Genomic DNA, 20,885 nt, shown 5'->3' on the forward strand with positions numbered 1-20,885 from the left:
AGAAAGGGGAAGTCAAAAGTTAAGCTTGTCTTATCCCCCACCCATGTGTAGTACATCTGCTTTCTTGCGTGGTAACTTCAGGTTATTGGGTAACTTACTGAAGCTAACTGATGACTAAAGTGCATTTTAGAGGCTCAGAGTTAGTGTGCACACCTACTAAAAGGTGTCCAAAACTTTAATCCTGAGTGTATAATTTAATACATTATTGTTCGTTTGACTCAATAATGTACTCGGTGCCCTCTAACATCCATTTTTGTCTTTGATTTCTCATATAAATATCTTATTAGTCTTTGTTTTCTTCATTTATAATTGAGGCACAGCTGTTTGCATGTTAAGTAGAGAAATTGTGTGCCTGACGTTAAGTCTTCTGTGGGTTGGAACAAAGCTATAATAGTGTAGGTTTGCCTACAGCAGCATTGTTTTTGCTGGCTATTGCTCTAGCTTAGTGGTGGCTTGGTGACCTTGTACTTTAAATTTCTTTTCAGTTTAAGCATATCGTGCTTCAAATTGAGTTTCCTAGTGTAGAAAGAGATGGAAACTAGCAACCTGATTTAAATAGAGTATGATGAGACAAAAGCACAAATGCAACTTCTGCCCTGGAAGCTAATGCAAATGGGTGTTGTCCAACTAAATTAAATGCATCAGTTTACAAGTTCATCTTAATTATGGTTTATCCGCTTCACTTTTTTCTTTAGCTGCTGTGAGAACTTGTTCCGAGTACTTGAAGTAATAATCTCAACACTGATTCGTCTTGCAATCCTAGGCTGCTGTAGTGACTTAACATCTTCTGACCTCATTCCAAGCCAGTCATGTTCAGCATAATGGACTAGTCCTTATTTTCAGTTAATGGCCCTTTGGCCATTCAGCACAGTACATCTCCTTTCTGAGCATCTTAAAAAGTCTGAAGAAATAGTAGTGTCTACAATTTTCCAGTGATGGAACTGTGATTGATTTCATTGTACAATACTTTTGGAGTTAGTACTGCTAAGTCATGTCCTTTTTAAACATAGCAAAGTGGAAACTGTAAAAATGATCTAGCATACTTGTCTACTGCAAATTATTTCTTATAGAAGTATTACAAATGTATTGCTGTTGGATACAGAGAAGTATAGTGAAATATAACTCAGCATACTATGGTTTGACTTCATGACCTCTTTATGAAATTTATGCCTTTATGTTTTGTACACAGGGTTTGGACTCTGCTTGTCTTCATGACTAGAAATTTAAATTTCTCCTAATGCATGTATGCTGATTCTACTGAGAGTAGTAAATAAAACCACATGGATGAGCGATTTCAGTAAACTTAAGATAATTAATATATATTGAGGAAAACTTGGAAATCTGTATCATAAAGTCTCCTTAACTGATGAATACTTCTATTCATCAAGAACTACCATTTTAATGAGTCTTGGCAGGAAATCCATTGTGATATATGCCTCAACACAGAACCAGAGTTCTGATTTGAATGAAAGCAAAGTAGGCGTTCAGACTTGTAAGAAAAGAGGTTTAGAGAAATTTTACAGCTCAACTTTGACAGTCCTGTGTAGTCAGTTGTTTGTTTGTTTGTTTTTTTTTTTTTTCCTGTTTAAAATCTGAGATTTAAAGCACACTCTTGTAATAGTTTACTTCCCTTTTTGCTGTTTGTAGTGATGAGAGTACATTCGTCTGTGTTTTTCTTTTAAGGTCAAGACTTCACCAGTTCACTTGAATTTAGGCTCTTTTAATCAACCTTGGAGGTGCAATAGATTTGACTTTGATTAAAGTTGGTTGTGGCTAACAATCCAGCTAGTTTTACTGACATAGAGTTGATTTAATTGTTCAAGGAATAAAAAATGGAAACCTACAGCAAAATTTCAGTAAAAAATTAATTGCAGTTACTTCTGTCTTTTTTTCTCTAAATGTGACTGACTTAAAACAACTGTTGTATCAGTTCGTAGGTAAATTTTTAGTCAGTAAGCTCTTTTTTGCAGGAACATTGTAGGTCTGCTTACCATTACTGCAAGAGATTCCCAGTCTTGCTGTGCTCAGAATTGATAAAATAAATTATTCTGAAACGTGTGAGTACAAATTAATTTTCATTGATAGTTTTTTTAAATTGGTAGACTATCTTAGGACTTAGGCATTTTTTAACAAATGTAAGAATCTTAAATGTAAGAACTTGGCAACAAATATTGAATGTAAATCCGAAGTCGAACCAATGAACTGGAGGAGAAAATTCTTGGCTAAGCACTTGGAACTAGTTGGTTGATGAAATAAATTGACTTTTGACAGGTTTTTTTTTTAACATAGGTGAAGAAAAATACTCCCTGGCTTCTGTTTTGGCCATGTCATAGTTTAAAATGTAGAGGAAGGTATTGATATTATCTTTGTTCTTTTTTCTTCCTTTTTTTGGGTGATTGGAGAGGTGGGTAGCTGTGTGTTTTGCAATTAATGCAACAGTTCTGAAGGGGTGGATTTGAGGTGAAGGTATCCATAAACAGGCAATTTAATTCATAAATTGCTGATTGCAAGTAACTATCTAGAACAACAATTTTAGTCACTTGTAAATGCATCTGAAATAGTTCAAGAAATAATTATTTTGTATTAATGGAATTTTATTTTTTTAGCAGAATTCCACTTAATATGTTTTATTCTTCATAGGTGTTGTTCAGATGTCTTTGTTTCTGTTGTTCAGAGATATGTTTTTAGCTCTTTTTCACATCAAGTAAAATGTACTCAGACTTTACAGAATTGTTTAAAGAAATGGATATGGGAGTATGGCTACAAGTATGTAGTAGACTATTTACAATAATTACGTAATTGGATACTTGAAACTGTCTTGTTTCGAATGGACGTGTCTGCTTACTGACAAAGGGTATTTTCTTTCTTAGAGGAGCATAAGTACAAAGTAAGGTTTCTCCACAGGCACAAAAACTCTAAACTGTGGTTTAAGATTTGTGACTTAAATCAGTTCACTTAGCTTTTATCATCTGTGTTATACTGCAGTATGAATGTCTATAGCAGATACTAAATAAAGTCTTTGACCTTTCGTTGTGCAGTAAATTATTCAGAGTAGTTTTAATGGCCTTTCCCAAGTCAAAGTCTTGTGTGGATGAACTTGAGCTTGCAGTTTAATGCAGGATATGATGGGAGATGTAAAATGAGAACACAGGAATGTGATGAGGAAGATATATTAGTCATAATTTTTCTTTAAAAAAGGAATTGACAGTTTATTAGACTAACTAGTAAAAATTATCTGCATGTTGTATATGCCAGTGCTATGCAGACATGTGCACAGTCAGTTCATGTTCTTCCTCCACATAGCGGGAGTTAAATCTTTTTGCATGGCAAATTTTAAGTGTTTTCCTAATGGGCAGAACTATATAGGTAGATTTTAGTTCTTTAATGCTCTTAAAAACTTGATGTAGATTTCACTGATAAATACTACCGTGCTGTATTATACCAATTCTATCAGGAAAAAGTACAACTGCAGTAATGGCTCAGCTCTTGCTCATGTAGATAAGGAGAAGGATATCATAGAATCACAGAATGGTTTGGGTTGGAAGGGACCTTAAAGTTCCAACCCCCTGCCATGGGCAGGGACACCTTCCACTAGACCAGGTTGCTCAAAGCCCTGTCCAGCCTGGCCTTGAACACTTCCAGGGAGGGGGCAGCCACAGCTTCTCTGGGCAACCTGTGCCAGTGTCTCACCACCACAGCACTGTAGTGTATATGGTTGTGGAGAATGTTGTTAACTATGGTGGAAACACCTGCAACAGTTCTGCTACTCTGTGCTCAGTGTTTCCCCGTGTTGTTTTTTATCCTGTTATGCCAGAAAGAAACTCTGTTGGAAACTTCCAAATTTTATTTGCCTTCTCTTATTGGGACTGTGAAATGTCATGGTATGTCACTCCCCTGTCAGAAGGGGATAATTTTCTTTTTTTCCAAAAAAGTATTTTCCTGTAATGCCAGAATAGAGAAAATTTTATGTGCCATATAGCTATGATTACTGGTTCAGACTAGGTTTCTACTTCAAGTGCCCTTGCTTTTACTTGTTTCAGGTTGAAAGATGAGTCCTTTCTTCTCCTTTAATACAAAAATCAGGAGATCCAGACAGGAGGGCATGGTTGGGTGAATTCTGAAATAAGAGATGCCTGATGCTGTTCTTTTTTAAAGACTGATATATTTGACATTTTGGGGAGAAAGCACAGGTCAGGAAAGGAACAAGCTAACCAGAAAGCAAGCATGAGGCTGAGACGCAGAGACCAGGTAAGTGTTCCTTGTGCGCTCTGATGCACCAGGGGCTTTCTCTAGAACATTGCTTATAATGGATAGCTAAGTAAGGAACCATGAAGCTGTGCAAGACCTTGGATGCAATAGGAATGTTGCAATTGGAATGTTTCAAAGTTTTTCAGGCCATCCTGAACTTGATACTTATGCTCTGTGAGGTTGTTTTCAACCTGGCCTCCTTATACATCCTGGAGCTTAAGGCTATGTAGCTTTTCCTTCAGTGTAGGAGTTGCTGTTGTTCTTATGTCCAGAAAGAGTCACTCTCCTCCTGCCCCCACCTCTAAGATCACCTTCATGAACAGAGATAGGTCCTCTTAATGAATCGGTATGTATACCTAGAAGAGTTGAGAATCAAACTTGGACCCTGTAAAGGTGGTAGACTTCTCTGCTAGGGTTTTTGCCTACCATCCCCATAGCTGCTGTTAATGGTGGAGCAGAACTATTTGAAACAAGAATAAAAATATGAGATATAGCAGAAAGCTGTTAGTACACGGTCGTAGTTTGGCACAGTAGGTTGAGCTGTAAGTGTCTAGAGAAGCTTGGTTCCGTGCTGCAATGTACAAATAATCTTTTTTAAAAGGGTTCGCCATACGTATTTGCACTGATTCTTCGTTCTTTCCAATATGAGCTGGAAGAAAATTAGTATTATTGATGTTGAGATCAAAGCAATTTCTCAGTTAACGTAAGCAAGAATAATTGCTCCTGTAAGGTGAATTTATCTTAGCCACATACATGCTAAGTATTTGTCTCTAAAAGAGTGAACCAGAACTGTACTTTTCTTCCCTATATTTAGGTGTAATTGTTTTATTCCTTGTTCCCTTTTGTGATGAAATAAAACCTGGAGCTGACAGAGATGATACAGAGTGCTAATTGATACAGAACTGTGTGTTGGAAGAGCTACCTTACACTTCAGTGCCCCACAGAGTTCTTGGCAGATACCTTTCTAGCCTTAAATCAGAATATTAGGAAAGGGATGAAATGTGACCCTGAGATAATAAGGACAGGCTGAAACTTTCCAAGCTTTTCTTCTCTCTCTCATGCAATGACTGTAGGGAATTTTGCATGCTGGATCAGAACTTTGGCAGTTCATTATGCCTACTGAAAACAAGTCTTCCAGCAAAACAGCTTGAACAGCAGGGATGGGCTGCAGTTTTTTGAACTACAGCTGTCTCCTTAAGTGGGATTACTTTGCTGAGTGGTCACGAAGAATGTGTTCTCCCCCTGGAATGTTTTCCTTGTGGGCACACTGTCTCTGGAAGAGGAATTCTCTCCTCTGCTGAGAAGGCATGTACTGTACGCACACTAATGAGAAACAACAGTTGCAGAAAGTGTATTATGCAGGATTGTAAACTTCGAATATTTATTCAAAGTGAATGGGGTTGGGTGGCAGCCAGCCTAGCTTTGTCATGCTAAAGACTGGACTTGAAATGAACAGAAGGCTAGTCTCCCCATCCCTAAACCAGTGTTTGGTGTGTTTAAACAATGTGCACAGGCTTTATAGACTGATTAATTTTATTGGTGCCATGTACATGGTAATGTGTCTTTGTGTCTTAATGAACTGAGAAGGTGCAATTAAAGTAGGGGCAAGCATAATTTCCCTAGCTTTAACTTAGGGAAGCTATGCCTGGCCATATTTGCCCATAACCTGTAGTGGTTAATTTCTTTACGGTATGCAGTGTGGTTGCCCAAAATCGTTTCTGTGCTTCTATAGCCTGTGGTGAAGCCTGCACTATCCTGTTTTCACTCTTTGGTACCCAGAACTAGCCTCTTCAGGTTGGTGTTAATTTATGTCTACATGTGCTGTGCTTGTAGCTTCTGTTCTCCTAATCTTGCCATTCATTTGAACTCAGTGGAGAGAAAAGGTAGCTAGTAAGTGGCATGTAAGGACAGTGTCTTACTTGTATGTGGCTTTGTGGCCTTTCTAATTTTCCATGGAAAATCCCAGCTTTAGAGCAAACCTCCTGTGTCAGCTGTTACAGTAAAATATGCAAGTGCTGCTTCATACATACCAGAAAGTGGTGCTTGACAGCTGATGAAGAGGGCTGGACACGTAGAAACGGAGAAACATTTCTTCCATGTTCATTGTGCTGAGGATGCATGCCAGGTACCTTTAGGCCACCTGAAAGATACAGAATACCATTCAACTTTTTTTCTGCCTTGTAGTCTGGTCAGTAGATCACTGTTGTGTAATACAGGTATCATTTATACATTAGATAATTAGATTCCTCCTTCTTGATTCTTGGAGCCCTGTGCATACAGAGAAGGCGCTTTAGTGCTCTACCTTGAGTTTAACTTACAGTAATAAACATGGTAGCTGGCAAGTCTGGGCAGCACTACAGTCAAACTGAATATGCAACAATAATTGCCAGCAATCTGCATTCCAGTTGTGAAATAAATCTTTCAACAATGCATTGTGTGCGTCAGACTGACTAGAGAGGAAAGCAGTGAACTAAGTAAGCCTAATAGCAATCATTATGAATCCCAAATAAAGCTGAACTAGAAGAAATGAGTCTGTGGCAGCACAGCATTCTGAGCAAAAAGGGTAAGTGTAGCTGAATGCCTTCAGCTTGAGGGGCTATCTGTGAGGGAGTATTAATTGCAAACTCGTGTACTTGCCTGATGTTGTATTCTCTAGTGGGATAACTGAAATTCATGATTCTTGAGTTCAGTCTGAAGCATCAAGCACTGGTGTGTCACAATATACTGAACTTGAGAAATGAGCAGATATAACCAGTATGTCAGTTCAGCCTCCTGCCAGCTCTTCCCCTTCCCTTCTCTCCTCTTCCCTGCTTACCCTTAGTGATTCAGACTTTAGTTTTTATATAGGTGTTACTTACAAATTGGAGCAGTTTGTGCTAACAAACTTAGAAGTTTTCTTTCCCTTAAACATCCTGGCACATGGAGGTGTGAAGTGTCAGCCTAGTATGTACTAAACAGATGAGATCCGAACAGTTTCTTAGTGAATACAAGGGAATTATAGGGAGGGTTTTTTGGTGGGTTAGGTTTTGTTTTTTAATGGTGTCAGTCTGTGTTGCCAGACTGTAGGCAATTTGGCCACTAAAGTCTGCTTACTGTGCTTTCTAGCTACACTTAATGCAACTGTTTCTGTTGATTTGATAAACTGTATTCAGCTGGCTGGGGAAAGTGAAATAGTTGAGTTTGCAAAAATAATGCAAGTATTAGCTGTTCAGATTGTATGCTTAACAAGGATTCCCATTAAATGAATGTTACTGACCAAACTTAGTTTGAATCATTAGCTTCTCTCAAAGTCAGATTATTTTTTAAATGCTGTGTATTAACAATCAAGTTTCTTCACTGAGGACAATTTAGTTGTAAGTGAAAAAGGCCTGTAAGTGACCAGTAGTGGTGTAATTTTCTAGAGTAGAAGTCTTGTCTTGCCTGTAGAAATGGCATACATTACTTTTGCTCTGTGAAAGGGCCTTTTGTCTTTTATGCCATTCTCTCACAACCTGCTAAAGGTAAGCCAGTTTGGAAAATGACATGAGAATTGTGTTCCTGAAATGTGAACTGTATAAAGAAAGGGAAATTAATTTGTTTTAGTCTAAATGTGTTTGCTATTTATTGTTCATTCTTTTTGTCACCCTGATCTTTAGGGTAGTTCTTCTTTGCACTGGTAGTATAAAGGCCACTAGACAAACCATGTGGGGGGATCATTTCATGTGAAATCACAGAAAGTTTTTATAACAGTGCCTTGCTAGTGGATATGAAGCAGAAGAAAACTGGTAATTACCCACATACGTCCCTTTTCATGCAGGCTCAGTCTTATAGCAAAGTTCTGAAATGGTAATCTGAATCAGCAACTATACAGTACATGTAGCTGGCTATTTTATGTTCTCTATAGCCCAGTATTTCACAAACTTCTCATAATTAATTAAAGTAGGGAAATGGTTTGTGATTAAAGCTCTCTGTTCCAGTGTAGTAATGCATTTTTGCTAAAATGAACAGTGCAAGCATCCCTACTTTAATGGCAGTTTTGATAACTCAAACTAGAAGTGCTTTCCTTGCCTAGCTAGTGCTCTAATACTTGTTGGTAAGTGTGATGCTTTAACTGTTGCCATTAATGTTCTTCTGAATATATTAATTTTATTTCTACTTCAGCATTACCTCAATAGTTTAGCATAGCCCAAGCTCATCTTATTGAGCAGTAGCTCAGTCCCAGAAACAATTCTGTGGCTGCTGACAGAGTAAACATTGGGGGTGGGGGGGAAATACAAATAGTTCTGGAAAATTAAATTGCAAACAGATAATGTTCTGTGCTTTTAGCAGTTGCAAAACACTCTAATTGAAAGAAAGGAACCTTATAGCAAAGGCGTCTTTTAGACACTTCTGAGCCAGACAAGATGTTTGTTTTCAAGTTTTTGGGAAGCACTTGATGCTTTAAGTAGGGAAAGGAGTGTGTGAAGTGTCTCATAACTCAAGCCTTAAAGCTATGGAATTGTAGGAGACTAAGGCAAACTTATGTCCATATGACTGTATTCAAATGAGAGTTTTGGGTAGTTCTGCCTAGTTCAAAGGGAATGCATGGCATCTTAACTTAAAGCCAGTGCTTAATTTGTTCATGTCAAAAGAATCTGCAGGGAAATACGTATGCAAAGGGTTCTTGACTTTTTTTTTTAAGGTTGGACTACATGTTATTAATGTCTTGGTCCCATCCTATTCACGACTGTAGAGATCTCTTTGCCTTCATCTGTAACTGTGTGGCATCTTTGTGACAACTGTGTAGTTAGTTAAAGGGCAAAAGAATGTCTTTTGGCACCTGAAATAATGGAAAACAAGCAATGTTTGACTAGCCTGTTCTTCAGACTGCTATGAACCACAATAAAGGAACATACTGGGTTAACAGGGAAATGACTGTAGTATTTCATTTTTGGAAACAATACTAGGAAGGAGGCATTTAAACTCAAAACAAGGATGGTCTGTCTTCCTTCTGTGTTCTTTGGTCTTTTTACCTATAGACTGGTGTTGCATCAAAAAGAATACTGTTAACGGTATTCTCATCTGACAGTTGCATGGTAGCCATGTGAACGTAAATGTCCTTGCCCCACATAATTATCTACACCCAAAATTCAAACAAATTGCTTCCTAGTTTGCTCCTAAAATGGTAATAACTTGCACTCATTGCAAGTTGCTGTAAGGCTGCAAGAGCTTACTGTGCTTACTTCCTTGACCACATAAGGGTTTTTTAGAAATGCCCAGTGAAAATCAGCGTAAGCTAGGAATATAAGTTTCAGACCCATAAGATGGAACTTGCTGAATCTGATTCCTCTGGTACTGTTCTTGTGGAGAAGGCAAATTAATGGTTGGTTTTGTGGTATTGCTAGTTTAGAGGCCCTGTGGGTTAGAAGTCAGCCTTGAGAATAGCACTAATACCATGTTATCTTAGCATGATCCTCCATTTTTTTAGTTCTAGTACCTGATGATTCTGTTCTGGAGCATATGAAATCTAGTTTGAGATGGTGATAGTAAGACTGTTTGCTGCTGCCATGCAATAGGGTAATTTTCAAGTCTGTTTAAAGTTTGAGGTACAGACCATCTTTGAATCTCCTCACTAATTGGTATTACTGGCATAAAAAACTTAGTGTTTGGTGAGGTTTTAGAATACCCATGTTAGGCTATTTCTCTTCTTACTGTGAAAGTTGTGGTTTTCAGTCCTGACAATAAAAAGAGATAGATGCTATAGAATGATGCCTTACTGGCTGAAGAATGCAGTCTTGCTGTATGCAAGATAATTCAGGGTTTTCCTCCTGTGAGGAATTTGATTAACTTCTATTTTCTTTCCTTAGTTCTCTTCAGAAGAACTAGAACTGGCTGGGGATACCCCTTGAAAGATTTCTTGTGGTCTTACGTATTTCTTATCCAAAAATAATCACTCTTTACCCCAGAATAAATCTCCAAGGTGTATTGAATATTGAATGCATGTACTGTAACAGTAAGGAAGTCAGGAATATGTTTCAGTGTAATGTAGGACACTTCAGATGGCTGGTTACTTAGGATTCCTGAGGAAATGATGAAACTGAATTTAGCTGAAGCATACTGCCTCTGTGTCCTGCCTGATTATAGCCAAAAAAGGCAACTGGTTAGATTCTGGGAGTTGCATCGGCAGGAAACTGTATAATGGAGGGTAGAGCACAGCTGTTGCCTTGCCAAACCTGATACAACTCTGAACACAATTGAATTTTTTTTTTTTGCCTTTTCCCCTCCTTCCCTCCACTCCCTTTTTTTTTTTTTTAACCCTTTGACCACAACTTGCAGATGATACTCTGCAATGTCATAGAATCTCAATATCTTTTGTTCAATTGTTAGTCTTCTCTATTTCCTACATACTCTGTCAGGCTAGCTGTTATAGGATGGTCCTGGAGCTCTCTTGACAGCTCAGATTTGTCACGGCAGTCTACTGATTGCTACATCTTATCTCTGCAACAAATCCCTTCATCATGTACCCACTAAAATCTTGGATTTTCAATAAAAATATGGAAAACCAGGGAGGAGGAGTTGCTCTGAGAATCAGCATTGCAGTAATTGTGGTGGAAGTGTCAGTGACCTTGTGGGGAAGGAAAGATGAGGTAAAGTGTGGAATAGCTGCTTGGCATATCCTGTAAGGCATAAGACAAAGATTTTAAACTCAAGCTGAAGGAAGCGATTATATATAAGAGTACAGCTATCCATACAGTCTCTGGCACAAAGTTGCATGCCACCTACAGGGATACATTTGTTGAAAGGAATTTCCCTACATGCTTGCAAATGGCTGGTGTGGGCATCTGTGCCCATCATTATTACAGCTGATGTTTTTCTGGCTTCGTTCACTCCTTGCTAATGCTAGGACTCAACATCTATCGTTGGTCTCATGCATATTTTGGGAGTTGAACTGCTTCTGTCCTGCTCTCAGTACCTTTTTGTCTGCGGTATCTACAGTCTAGACTTCACCTATTTGATTTGCACATTGGTTTGTAAATGTGGGTATGTTCTGTAGAAAAGTTTTTCCTGTAGATATTGACAGCCTTTCATGACATGAATATTGGTATTTTCATTTCCTGTTCTTTTGGTGGTAAAGAGCTCTAGCTTCTATGCAAGTTATGAAAAACATATATTGAGGACACTGGTATCTTTGTGAGGAAGGATCCAAGAAGTAATGTTCATGGGACTTTGTAAAGAGGCTGCTGTTACATGGTTAATGAGCCTTGACGCATGCAGTCCTTTATTCTGATTGAAAAGATTTCTGAATGGCACCAATAAAATTGCTGTCTTATAAACTGGAAAAATCCCTGGTGGTAGTGTTCTGGTTTTGATGAAACACTAAATCTAGGGTGCCATTTTCTGAGCATGCTGCCTAAATCTCCCTCATGTAGGGACGGTACTCTCTTCTCTACCTGACCACAGCTTCATGGAAGGATCCCAATAGAGGATTTTTGGCTGTAAAACTTCCTGACCACAGGTTTATTCTGTTACTGTCTTGGAGGTATTTTGGTACTGAACATTATCTAGAAAAAAGATAAACTGGTGTGCTGGGTGTTTCTACTAAGCTGGTGATGGAAAGTATCTAATGTTTGTCTTAACTGGTGTCCTCAAATTACTGATGATGTCTTTTAGAAGCAAAGTGTGTCTCATGTATTGTCTAAACTGGTATGTGGCATTTCTAAGAAGTTGTGGTATTTGATTTGTAGCTTATCAGAACAAGGAGATAGGAAGTAAGTGTTGATTAAACATTTATGATTGTATTTCTGAGTTAATATCTTTACCAAGTAGAGCAGTGAAGGGCTGATCTTGACCTGAACGTTACTGCCGCAGTATCTGATGCTATGAGTATTGACATATCTTACAAATTGTTTGATGCTTGCCGCTTTAATGTACTTTCTCTTTTCTCCTAAATAATGGTTTCCAAATGCTTAATGGTCAGTGTTTTGTTGTAGTGGGTTTTTTTAACTGCTTGCTACTTTGGTTTCGTGGTTGTTTTGTTGTTTGTTTTTTTTTTTTCATCCTCTTGGCAAGCAAACCTTGACCTTATTGGAAGTTTGACAACTTACCAGTGCTTACTAACATGAAACTAAAGGAGGGGGAGGTATGCTCTGATGACCAGGGCCTCAGAGTACTTAGCATGTGCCTGTCTGTCTCTAGGAATTAGCAAGGCAACTTGAAGCTTTAAAAATATCTTCCCCCCCCCCCCCCCCCTTCTTTTCACAGGTCCCCAATTCTAAAACACAATGTCGCAAAGAGATGCAGATAAGTACCTTTATGTGGACAAAAACATCATTAATAACCCCTTGACTCAGGCTGACTGGGCAGCTAAGAAGCTGGTATGGGTTCCCTCAGAGAAGAATGGGTTTGAAGCAGCTAGCCTGAAGGAAGAAGTAGGAGATGAGGCCATTGTGGAACTGGCAGAGAATGGGAAGAAAGTGAAAGTAAATAAGGATGATATCCAGAAGATGAACCCCCCCAAATTCTCTAAAGTGGAAGATATGGCGGAGCTGACATGCCTGAATGAGGCTTCTGTACTTCACAACTTGAAGGAGAGATACTACTCGGGACTGATCTATGTAAGTAATCTTGTCTGTTGGGGTAAGGCTCCACGATAATTACATAGTATGTGAACTTACTGTAACCACTTTGCTTCTAAAATGTGTATGTTAACCTTTCATTGCCCTTATACGCAACTGTCATGTGACAGCTTCTTCCCTCTACTCAAATTTTTTTCACTAAACTATGGCAATCCCCCTCTAGTTAATGTTGAAGCTTTCAGGGTATGCTATGGTACAATCTGTCTTTAACATTTTAATGTCTTCATTTGCAGGATGTTTTGAATGCCATTTAACTTTCTTTTATCAAGAAGTGAGAGCAATTGGAAAGTGGTAAACAGGATCTGAACTGAACCAAATAACAATAAAAACACAATCCTAATACACCTAACATCTGAATTGCACTTTCCCACATCTGGAGCTTCAGAAGGGAGGGAATGAGTGTTAATGCCAAGCTTTTTGTGTTATAAAAATTCTGGATCTCAGAGTGTCCTACTAGAGAAGGCACATATCTACCTGCATGTGCTTACAGATAGGAAATATATCCTTTTCTTTCCACCCCAAAATGGACAAGAGCAGAGAATCCTGCTTCTTATTGCTGTGGAAGTGACAAAGATAGCATTTATGGGATCAACAGTCATACCCAACGAAGCATGCAGCAATTACTTCACTGAATACCAAAAGCAATAAACAGGGAAAGGTGGGAAGGAGAATTTGGAACCTTGACCTGGTTCTTCAGTTCCTTTCTGATTTTCCTCTTCACGTGGCCTCTGTTTAGCTAGCAGATGTTGGTCATGATAGCCTCTACTTAATACTCTGCAGCCATAGAACGAATTATTAAACTCGGCGGTAATGTAAAATTTGGGTGCCGTGACTGGTTAAAACAGTGTTTCTTGGTTTATTTATTCTCAGACTAGCCTCTGCTTACAGAATTAAAATGGGACTGCCTGAGATGGAATCCTGAGGGATGTAGAAATGCAGGATGTTGAATATTTTTAGGCACTATGAAATCATCTTCACAGTAGATTAGAAGATCTATTAAAATAAAATGTATTAAAGAATAAATTTAACACATAAACATATATTAATACAGTCCTTGAAGAAAGTCTGTCTAGATTTCCCCTCCCTACACTTTTTGTGCTCTCAAAACCCAAAAGTTGCCTCTCTTGTCAAATGGAAAAGACAATGTAAGTAAAACCTCTTTGCAATATCTGTCTGTATGTTTCAGGTTTTTTTGAATGCTTACTACTTTGTCATACCCACAGGGATATAGTCTTTTATGTAGTCATCTTATGTGGCAAGCAATAGATGATCTCTTCTGCCCTAACAGGGGCTGGTGGTATCTAAGACACCACATAGCAGGAATTCACCCTAGCTATCCACCTTGCGTAGAAACCTTTGTGAACTGTTGCCTTCTAAGTTAAGCAGCATGAATACGACCTAGAAACTCTTGACTCTGGCTAGTGCTGTCACCACTGCTCTTCTGGAGTGGCACGAAAGCGTATAGACTGCTGTTGCAGAGACTATTAGAGAACATCTGAAGGATGCAAAGCTGATATAAATTTAGTTTGACTCCCACTGTCTGATGTCAAAATTTTGAGAGCTAATGTGGTTAGAGGTTGATGCAGTTAATTACTCTGTGTAGTCAGTAACTTTTTTGACTATTGATCAGAATGTATTCTCAGAGGGAAGAATCTTGGTATTGAGATGAAATAGGATGTTCAAGATCACGTGTAGCATTTTTAGAACAGGAAGCATTGCTAGGTTATGTAATAAGTTGTTGAAAATAATTCAACAGCATCTCAAAGTCTTGTCGCACACTATGCAATGGGCTGTTTCATATATCTTGCAAGATATCCTCTGAAATTTCAGACATAGTCTGTGGCTGTAATAAATTGAGTTCTTCTAATTGGATTGTAAGAAGTATTAAAAAATCCCCACGCCCTTCACCCAAGCAAACCTGGCATAGTAATTCTCTGTTACAGAATCTTAGTCTTGCCAAAACTGTCTTTCTGTGCACTTGTGAAATGGACTGATCTCACCTGTCAGCAGTTCTCAGCAAGTCAGGAGATTAATGGGAAGGCTTAAAATACTTTCATCGGAGTGGCTGTTAGTTGATCATTAATCCTCTTGAAGAAAGAGAATACACGCAATGTATGTCTAGCATAAATGTCTCTGGAAAGATCATAAGCCTAATTTAGTTTTGCTTTTGTCCTTTCTCTCTCCTTTGCCAGCAGGGCTGTGTGGTTTTGTGGCTTTTTTCTTCTCTTTTTTAATTTAAACTTTATTTTTTTTGTCTACCCATCCTACAAAAGGAAGGGGGAAATCTTATGGCTTGTGCAGACAAATTTTAAGCAGGAGGTGTCAAACATTTCAAGAACTAAGAGCTTGAGTCTGACACCAATTTGCTGCTTCTGGGGGATGTGCTGATTGGTTTTTCACTGAGGTGACTGGCTGATAGCCTGTCTTTCATATTAACCCTTTCTATCCAGAATGCTTTATCAGAAGATAATTTTCAGCTTCTCTGTTGCTTACCTGAACTGCATTGTTTTGTATTCAGTGTGAAACTCAAAACTCAACCTTACGTGTTCCAGTTACTTCGCTGAAGTTAACAGTTGCTGGAAAATAAACTTTCTGATGCTGTCGGCTTTGTGCCATGATGCAGATGGTCCTTTCAGCTCTTCATAGCTAGTTTAGCAGTTAGAAAAATAAAGCTAGTTCCAGTTTGGCCCTTGTGTCACTTGAAATTGTTAGCAAAAGGTAATGCCAGAATTCTATTTTGAGATAGTAATGTCTGAAACAAAGTACAGATTTCCAAGCCAGCTATGCTTATAATAGATTAGCCTTTCAATTGGAGCCTTGGGTTCAATTCAGGGATTTATGCATGTAAGTCTTTACTTGTACTTTAACAAGATGAAGATGACTCTTGTCTTCTCTGTGCTAGGGCTGGCAGCTTCTGCTCAGTATATTCAACTTGTTTCTTATATAAAACTCTGTCAGTGTGCTTGACCAGTAGTTGTGGCATATAGTGGTCTCATAGTTGCCTATCCCAGCCATGATTAGTTGCCTCTCTTTATTAGACAAAAATATCACCTCACACATCTGTCTGAGATCATTATATTGCAAGGAAACTTCCCTTAGGTATTTCTCCTGGCAACCAGAATGCTGGAAGAAGGTGATAGCTTGTTCCTGCATACCTCGTTCATGGCTTCATCACCCTAATTGAAATTAATGTCTTCCGTTTTCTAAACCACTGCTCTCATCCGTAAGACTGGTTTAGCCCAGCTTCAGACCTTTACAATATTCTTACTTGAAAAGCAATAGTTCTAATTTGTCAGCAAACATGGCCATAAAAAGTCACACAAATATAGACAAGAAAACTTTACGTTCCTTGTGGAATATTACCACAGTGCTTGCTGCCACTTTTGCTCTCACTTTTTATCCCCCAGAAGCAGCAAACAGGCATTTAGCTTTATTAACATCTTCAAAGGAGAGGTAGGTTTGGTCTGTGGCACGTGTTACAGTTTTGTTGTGGGGGTGAACAGGGACCATATAGGGCATCTTCTTTTGATTACTACGTGCATGTTCCTGCTGCCATGGGATTTGAGGCAAGATGGTTGCTAATGCAGACAACTGGAACTGGCAGCCTAGAGGGCTTTTGTTTATTTGTTTTCCAGAACTCCGATAAAATTAAGCTTTTCTTCTAACAGTTTAGTTGATTCCAATGTCAATTATATCCATGCCAGTATAAGGAAAAGGTGTATTACATGTACTGTGAACGTACCACTCTTGAGTCCACTCCTTTCTACCTCTTGGTCCTACTTTGTCTTCCACTAGTGTAGTCAAAGGTCAGGAAAGCATGACCCAGTCTTTCAGCAGCTCTTCTGTGCTGAACAAGTACTGTCTGGCATGATGGAGAACTAAGGCTGAGGCAAAAGGAACTAGTATTGCCAAGCTGGTTTCTGCAGAGTCCTTAAACTGTTCCTTTCAAGCACTACCTCAAACCTAACCTGACTAGAGTGTCTCCCTGAAGGTTAGCTTCCTGGAACTTTAGAAGTCCTACGTGCAAAGGCTTTTAGCCAACTTTCATCGTTTCCCACTTTGGAAAGAGATTTAGTATTTTCTGTAAGCTATTCAAATATTCCTCAAATATTAAATAAAAAATAAAATTTTTAAAAAGTAGGTCTGGAAACGTATCCTGACAGTTTATACTGGGGTATGGAAAAGGAACTTTAAATACCTATAAAAATTTTGCTTTCTGGGGGACATAGGGTGAAGGTTGTATCTGAATCTACTGCATATGAGTGGGCTAATTACTTAATGGTAAGCCAGCACGTAGAAAATTTGGATATAAGATTGTAAACTGTGTAGTAGACGCTACTTTCACCCTTCTAATCACTGTAGTCTAATCCTTACCTTTAGGTAAAGAGGCTAAATCTGATTAAGTACTCTCTGTGCTCATTGTGGAGAACTCTTTACCACTATGAAGCACTCTTCATGGAGCAAACAATAGAAGAGATGGAAGCAATGGGAAAAAAAAGTGCTAAATTTACTCTCTTCTGGTAGCACTGCAAGCTGCTGTAGAAAGCTACTCCTCTCCAGATGTTTCAAACAGCTGTCTCTAAAACTGATAGGGAACTATCAGTTCCCTAGGGTAGCTCTAAACCCCAGGAGCAAGGCTTGGAATGCTATTCTTAAAATATCTAGGAAATACTTAAGAAGTCTCTGGTCCTCCTGTTCCCTTTGCAAGTAAAATGTTTGTTAGGGTATCTTTTGGTTTTCAGATCTCAAAGATTTTTTTTTTTCTTTTAAGCAGCTTAATATTTTCACTACAAGTATTTTGACAGTTGTATTCCATTAGAACTGTAGAATTTCAGCCAGTGGAAACCAATTGAGAAATCGAGGTTTGCTGTCACAGACCAATGAATGAACCATTTGAGATGAATTAGAAGTAAACTTCGGCAAATGTTGCTGAGCATGGAAAACTTTAGAACTGCTTTCTATATTGACTAGTTCAGAACTATACTACATTAATGACCTTACAGTTTTGAATCTAGTTCTAGTTATACTTGTTACATTATAAACTATGAAAGTGTTCAGGCTGGAAGGGTCTTTAGGAGGCCATCTAATCCAACTTCCTATTCAGTGCAGGGTCAACACTGAATTCAGCCTAGTCCAGTGGTCTTGAAAACCTCTAGGGAGTACACTGGTCTTATTTTTCTTTTAGTAACTTGAAGTTTTATTATGTTGTAGCTGATCAGTTGCTGGATAAATCCATAGCAAACATGAGCTAGAACATAATAAAATGCATGTTTCTAAGAGCTGAGCACCTACCTTATATAATGAAATGAACTATAGGAATTCCTATAATGAATACAGGAACTTTGAAAGGAAGAAAAGGCAGTCTTAGTGGACTGTTATGAGCCAGGGAGCAGTCTAGTTTGTTAACAGTGTGACTAATGTCACTGATGCTCTGTGCATACTTGGAAAGGTTGACTACTAGTCAAGCTGATACGACTTCAGCTGTTGCTCAGATTCTAATATTGCTTAGTGGGAAGCATCCCACATGGCATCACTGGAAGATGCATTTAAAAAATGACTGCTTGTTTTGTTTTTCCAAGTAATATACTGTTAAAATGTGCAAGTATACAATATTTTAAATTCCTGTCTTTATTTGCTGGGGTGTTTTTTTCCAGACCTACTCAGGCCTGTTCTGCGTGGTAATCAATCCTTACAAGAACCTGCCCATATACTCAGAAGAAATAGTGGAGATGTACAAAGGCAAAAAGAGACATGAGATGCCCCCTCATATCTATGCCATCACAGACACAGCCTACAGGAGTATGATGCAAGGTGAGTGCTGACTGAGATAATGACTCCTGTTGAAATCACAAATCAAGGTTGCAGTCAAAACGCTGTAGGAGAACAACAATTCACTGCTATCAAAAGGTATTGTTGCCCCCTCTGTCCTTGCTTACAGAGGACTGACACCAATGTGGTACCAGCTTTTGTTGTTCAGGTGAATAGCTTTCTCCCCTGGTCTAGTGGATTGAAGAACTTTTCAAAGAGTCTGGCAAGAGCTAAACTTGATGTAAAGAGCAGACTGTGTGAATGTATGAGGTTCAGAGAAGCAGGCAGGGAGAACTGAGGTGGTGAACTTTCCCTCTCGGGAATGAGCCTATGGAACGATAGCTGTAGGTGGGCGAGTATGTGTATTGGTTGATAAATACTTTTGTTAAAAGCTTCTAAAAAACAGTTATACAGTCTGGTTGGGTGAGACAAACTTAGTATAACCGGCCTTTTGAAGTGTGAGGGTCAGTGGTAGTTTTACTGATCATTTGTTGTTGGTTACATTCCTATTCTGTTAAGAATAAAACTTTACTATCAGGCAATATTGAATACATCTGTTGGCTTTTCCTAGAATAAAAGAAAGCAAGCAGATAGACCTATTTTTTTCCCCTTATGTATACAAATGAGAAGTAAAGAACCATATATATTACCCGTTGCTTGTTTGTCACTTGAGGACTTTTCAATGTGGAGCTCTATCCTGTGCATATCCCCCCTTCTGAGAGGAGGTCTTTCACAGTCAGTGCTTGTGTTTGGAATGCTTGGAGAGTGTTCTGGTATGGAGATGTTTTGTGCTTTTCTTCCTGTTTGTAGCTGGGTTATACGAAGAGGCATGCTTTGTAGGGTTTAAAGGATATAACGGACAGTTTGATTTGGTATGGCTTGTATGAATTTGATTACTCTTTATTTTCTGATGACTAGCAATGATTAAGGTGTTTGTCTCTCATAGGTTTTGTCATTAACCTCACTTTTTTGAATAGAGGCCAGATATAATAAAACCATGCTTTAAAATCCTAATTGGACTCAGTTTTAAAGAGTTCTACTTTTCCCCTGCCCTCACTGCCACTTGCACCTCCAAGTATAGGAGGACTATAACAATATGGTTGCCCAGAGTGGCAAGAAAGCAAGAAAAATTCCTTCTTCTTACCTGTGTTAGTGGCTTTAAACAAATTTTACGTGTGGAGGATGCTGAGAGAGGTTGCTGAAGTGTGGTGCCATGCAAAGCACAGCACATGAGAGAGCTAACATGATGATTCAATTAAACTATATTTGTAAAAGCCTTGGGTGGGGAGGGGTGAACCATACAGACATGCAGCAGTGGACTGGTGGCAGGGTACTGAATGTGTTGAAGATGTGGCAGCTCTTGAAGAAATACAGCTATACTACTGATGTGTTAGTCTGAAAGGAATGCTATATCCAGAGGAAAGAACCTGTGAACCTGGACCTATATAGGACCTCACTTCCTTCAGACAAAGACTGGATCTGCCATGAAGGACAAGGACAGATGCACTGCCTACACTATATGTGCCAGTATGGTTATCCATAAACCTCTTACCACTATTTCACTTCCTTTATTACTTCCTTCTTTCCCTTGCCCACTCGTTGTCAGCTCAAGTACTAACATATTTTTCTTAAACAAGCTATTGACTTAATCCTACCAGAGTTACTGTTACCTAAAAAGAAGTCTTTCCTATGTAGAATCAGAAACAGTTTCATTGTTATTGTTGTAAGGACACTGAATAAGTCCTTTTCCTTCTATAGACAATAGTTAAACCATTTGGAACTGCACGTGCATGCATCTTGTCCTTCATCCCTTCGAGATATATCAGTATGTGGCAGTGGATATCCAGACAGCTGCAGTGTTGCAACAAGGGACAGGTGACCTTCCCTGGTCTGATGGTGGTTCAGAGCTAGTGATTAATCTACATGGATATCTTCTTTCCTTTTGAAAAGAGAAGGTGTCTCTGTCAGACCACTGCTTGAGAGATGTGGAAAAATCAGAAATCCCAGACTTGAATTGCTTTGGTGTACAAAGCTGAAGAATGGCAGCCCCGCCTCTGTTTTCCTAGCACAGGGAACTTGCTATGAGTTCTGCTGGAGTGTTTACCTTTCCCACAACAATTCTAGCTATGCAATGCTCTCAGCAGTATTGACAGTCTAGGGGTTTACTCTAGCTCTTCTTTGCCTGGTTTGAGATACCTTGTCACTGACTTTTTGGAATGCTTGTTGGATGTGAAT

At 38.8% G+C, this 20,885-nt stretch overlaps 1 protein-coding gene across 1 annotated transcript in view; it reads left to right on the forward strand.

The window, feature by feature from the left end:
• MYH9 (myosin heavy chain 9) overlaps positions 1-20,885 on the forward strand; it is a 74,199-nt gene that overhangs the window by 3,297 nt on the left and 50,017 nt on the right. The window contains exons 2-3 of the mRNA XM_074871275.1: positions 12,469-12,821; positions 18,497-18,653. Of these exons, the coding sequence (XP_074727376.1) occupies positions 12,489-12,821; positions 18,497-18,653 (490 nt within the window). The 5' untranslated portion in view covers positions 12,469-12,488. The remainder of the gene's footprint in view (positions 1-12,468; positions 12,822-18,496; positions 18,654-20,885) is intronic.

This window comes from Strix uralensis, chromosome 5, assembly GCF_047716275.1.
Source record: "Strix uralensis isolate ZFMK-TIS-50842 chromosome 5, bStrUra1, whole genome shotgun sequence".
NCBI lineage: Eukaryota > Metazoa > Chordata > Aves > Strigiformes > Strigidae > Strix > Strix uralensis.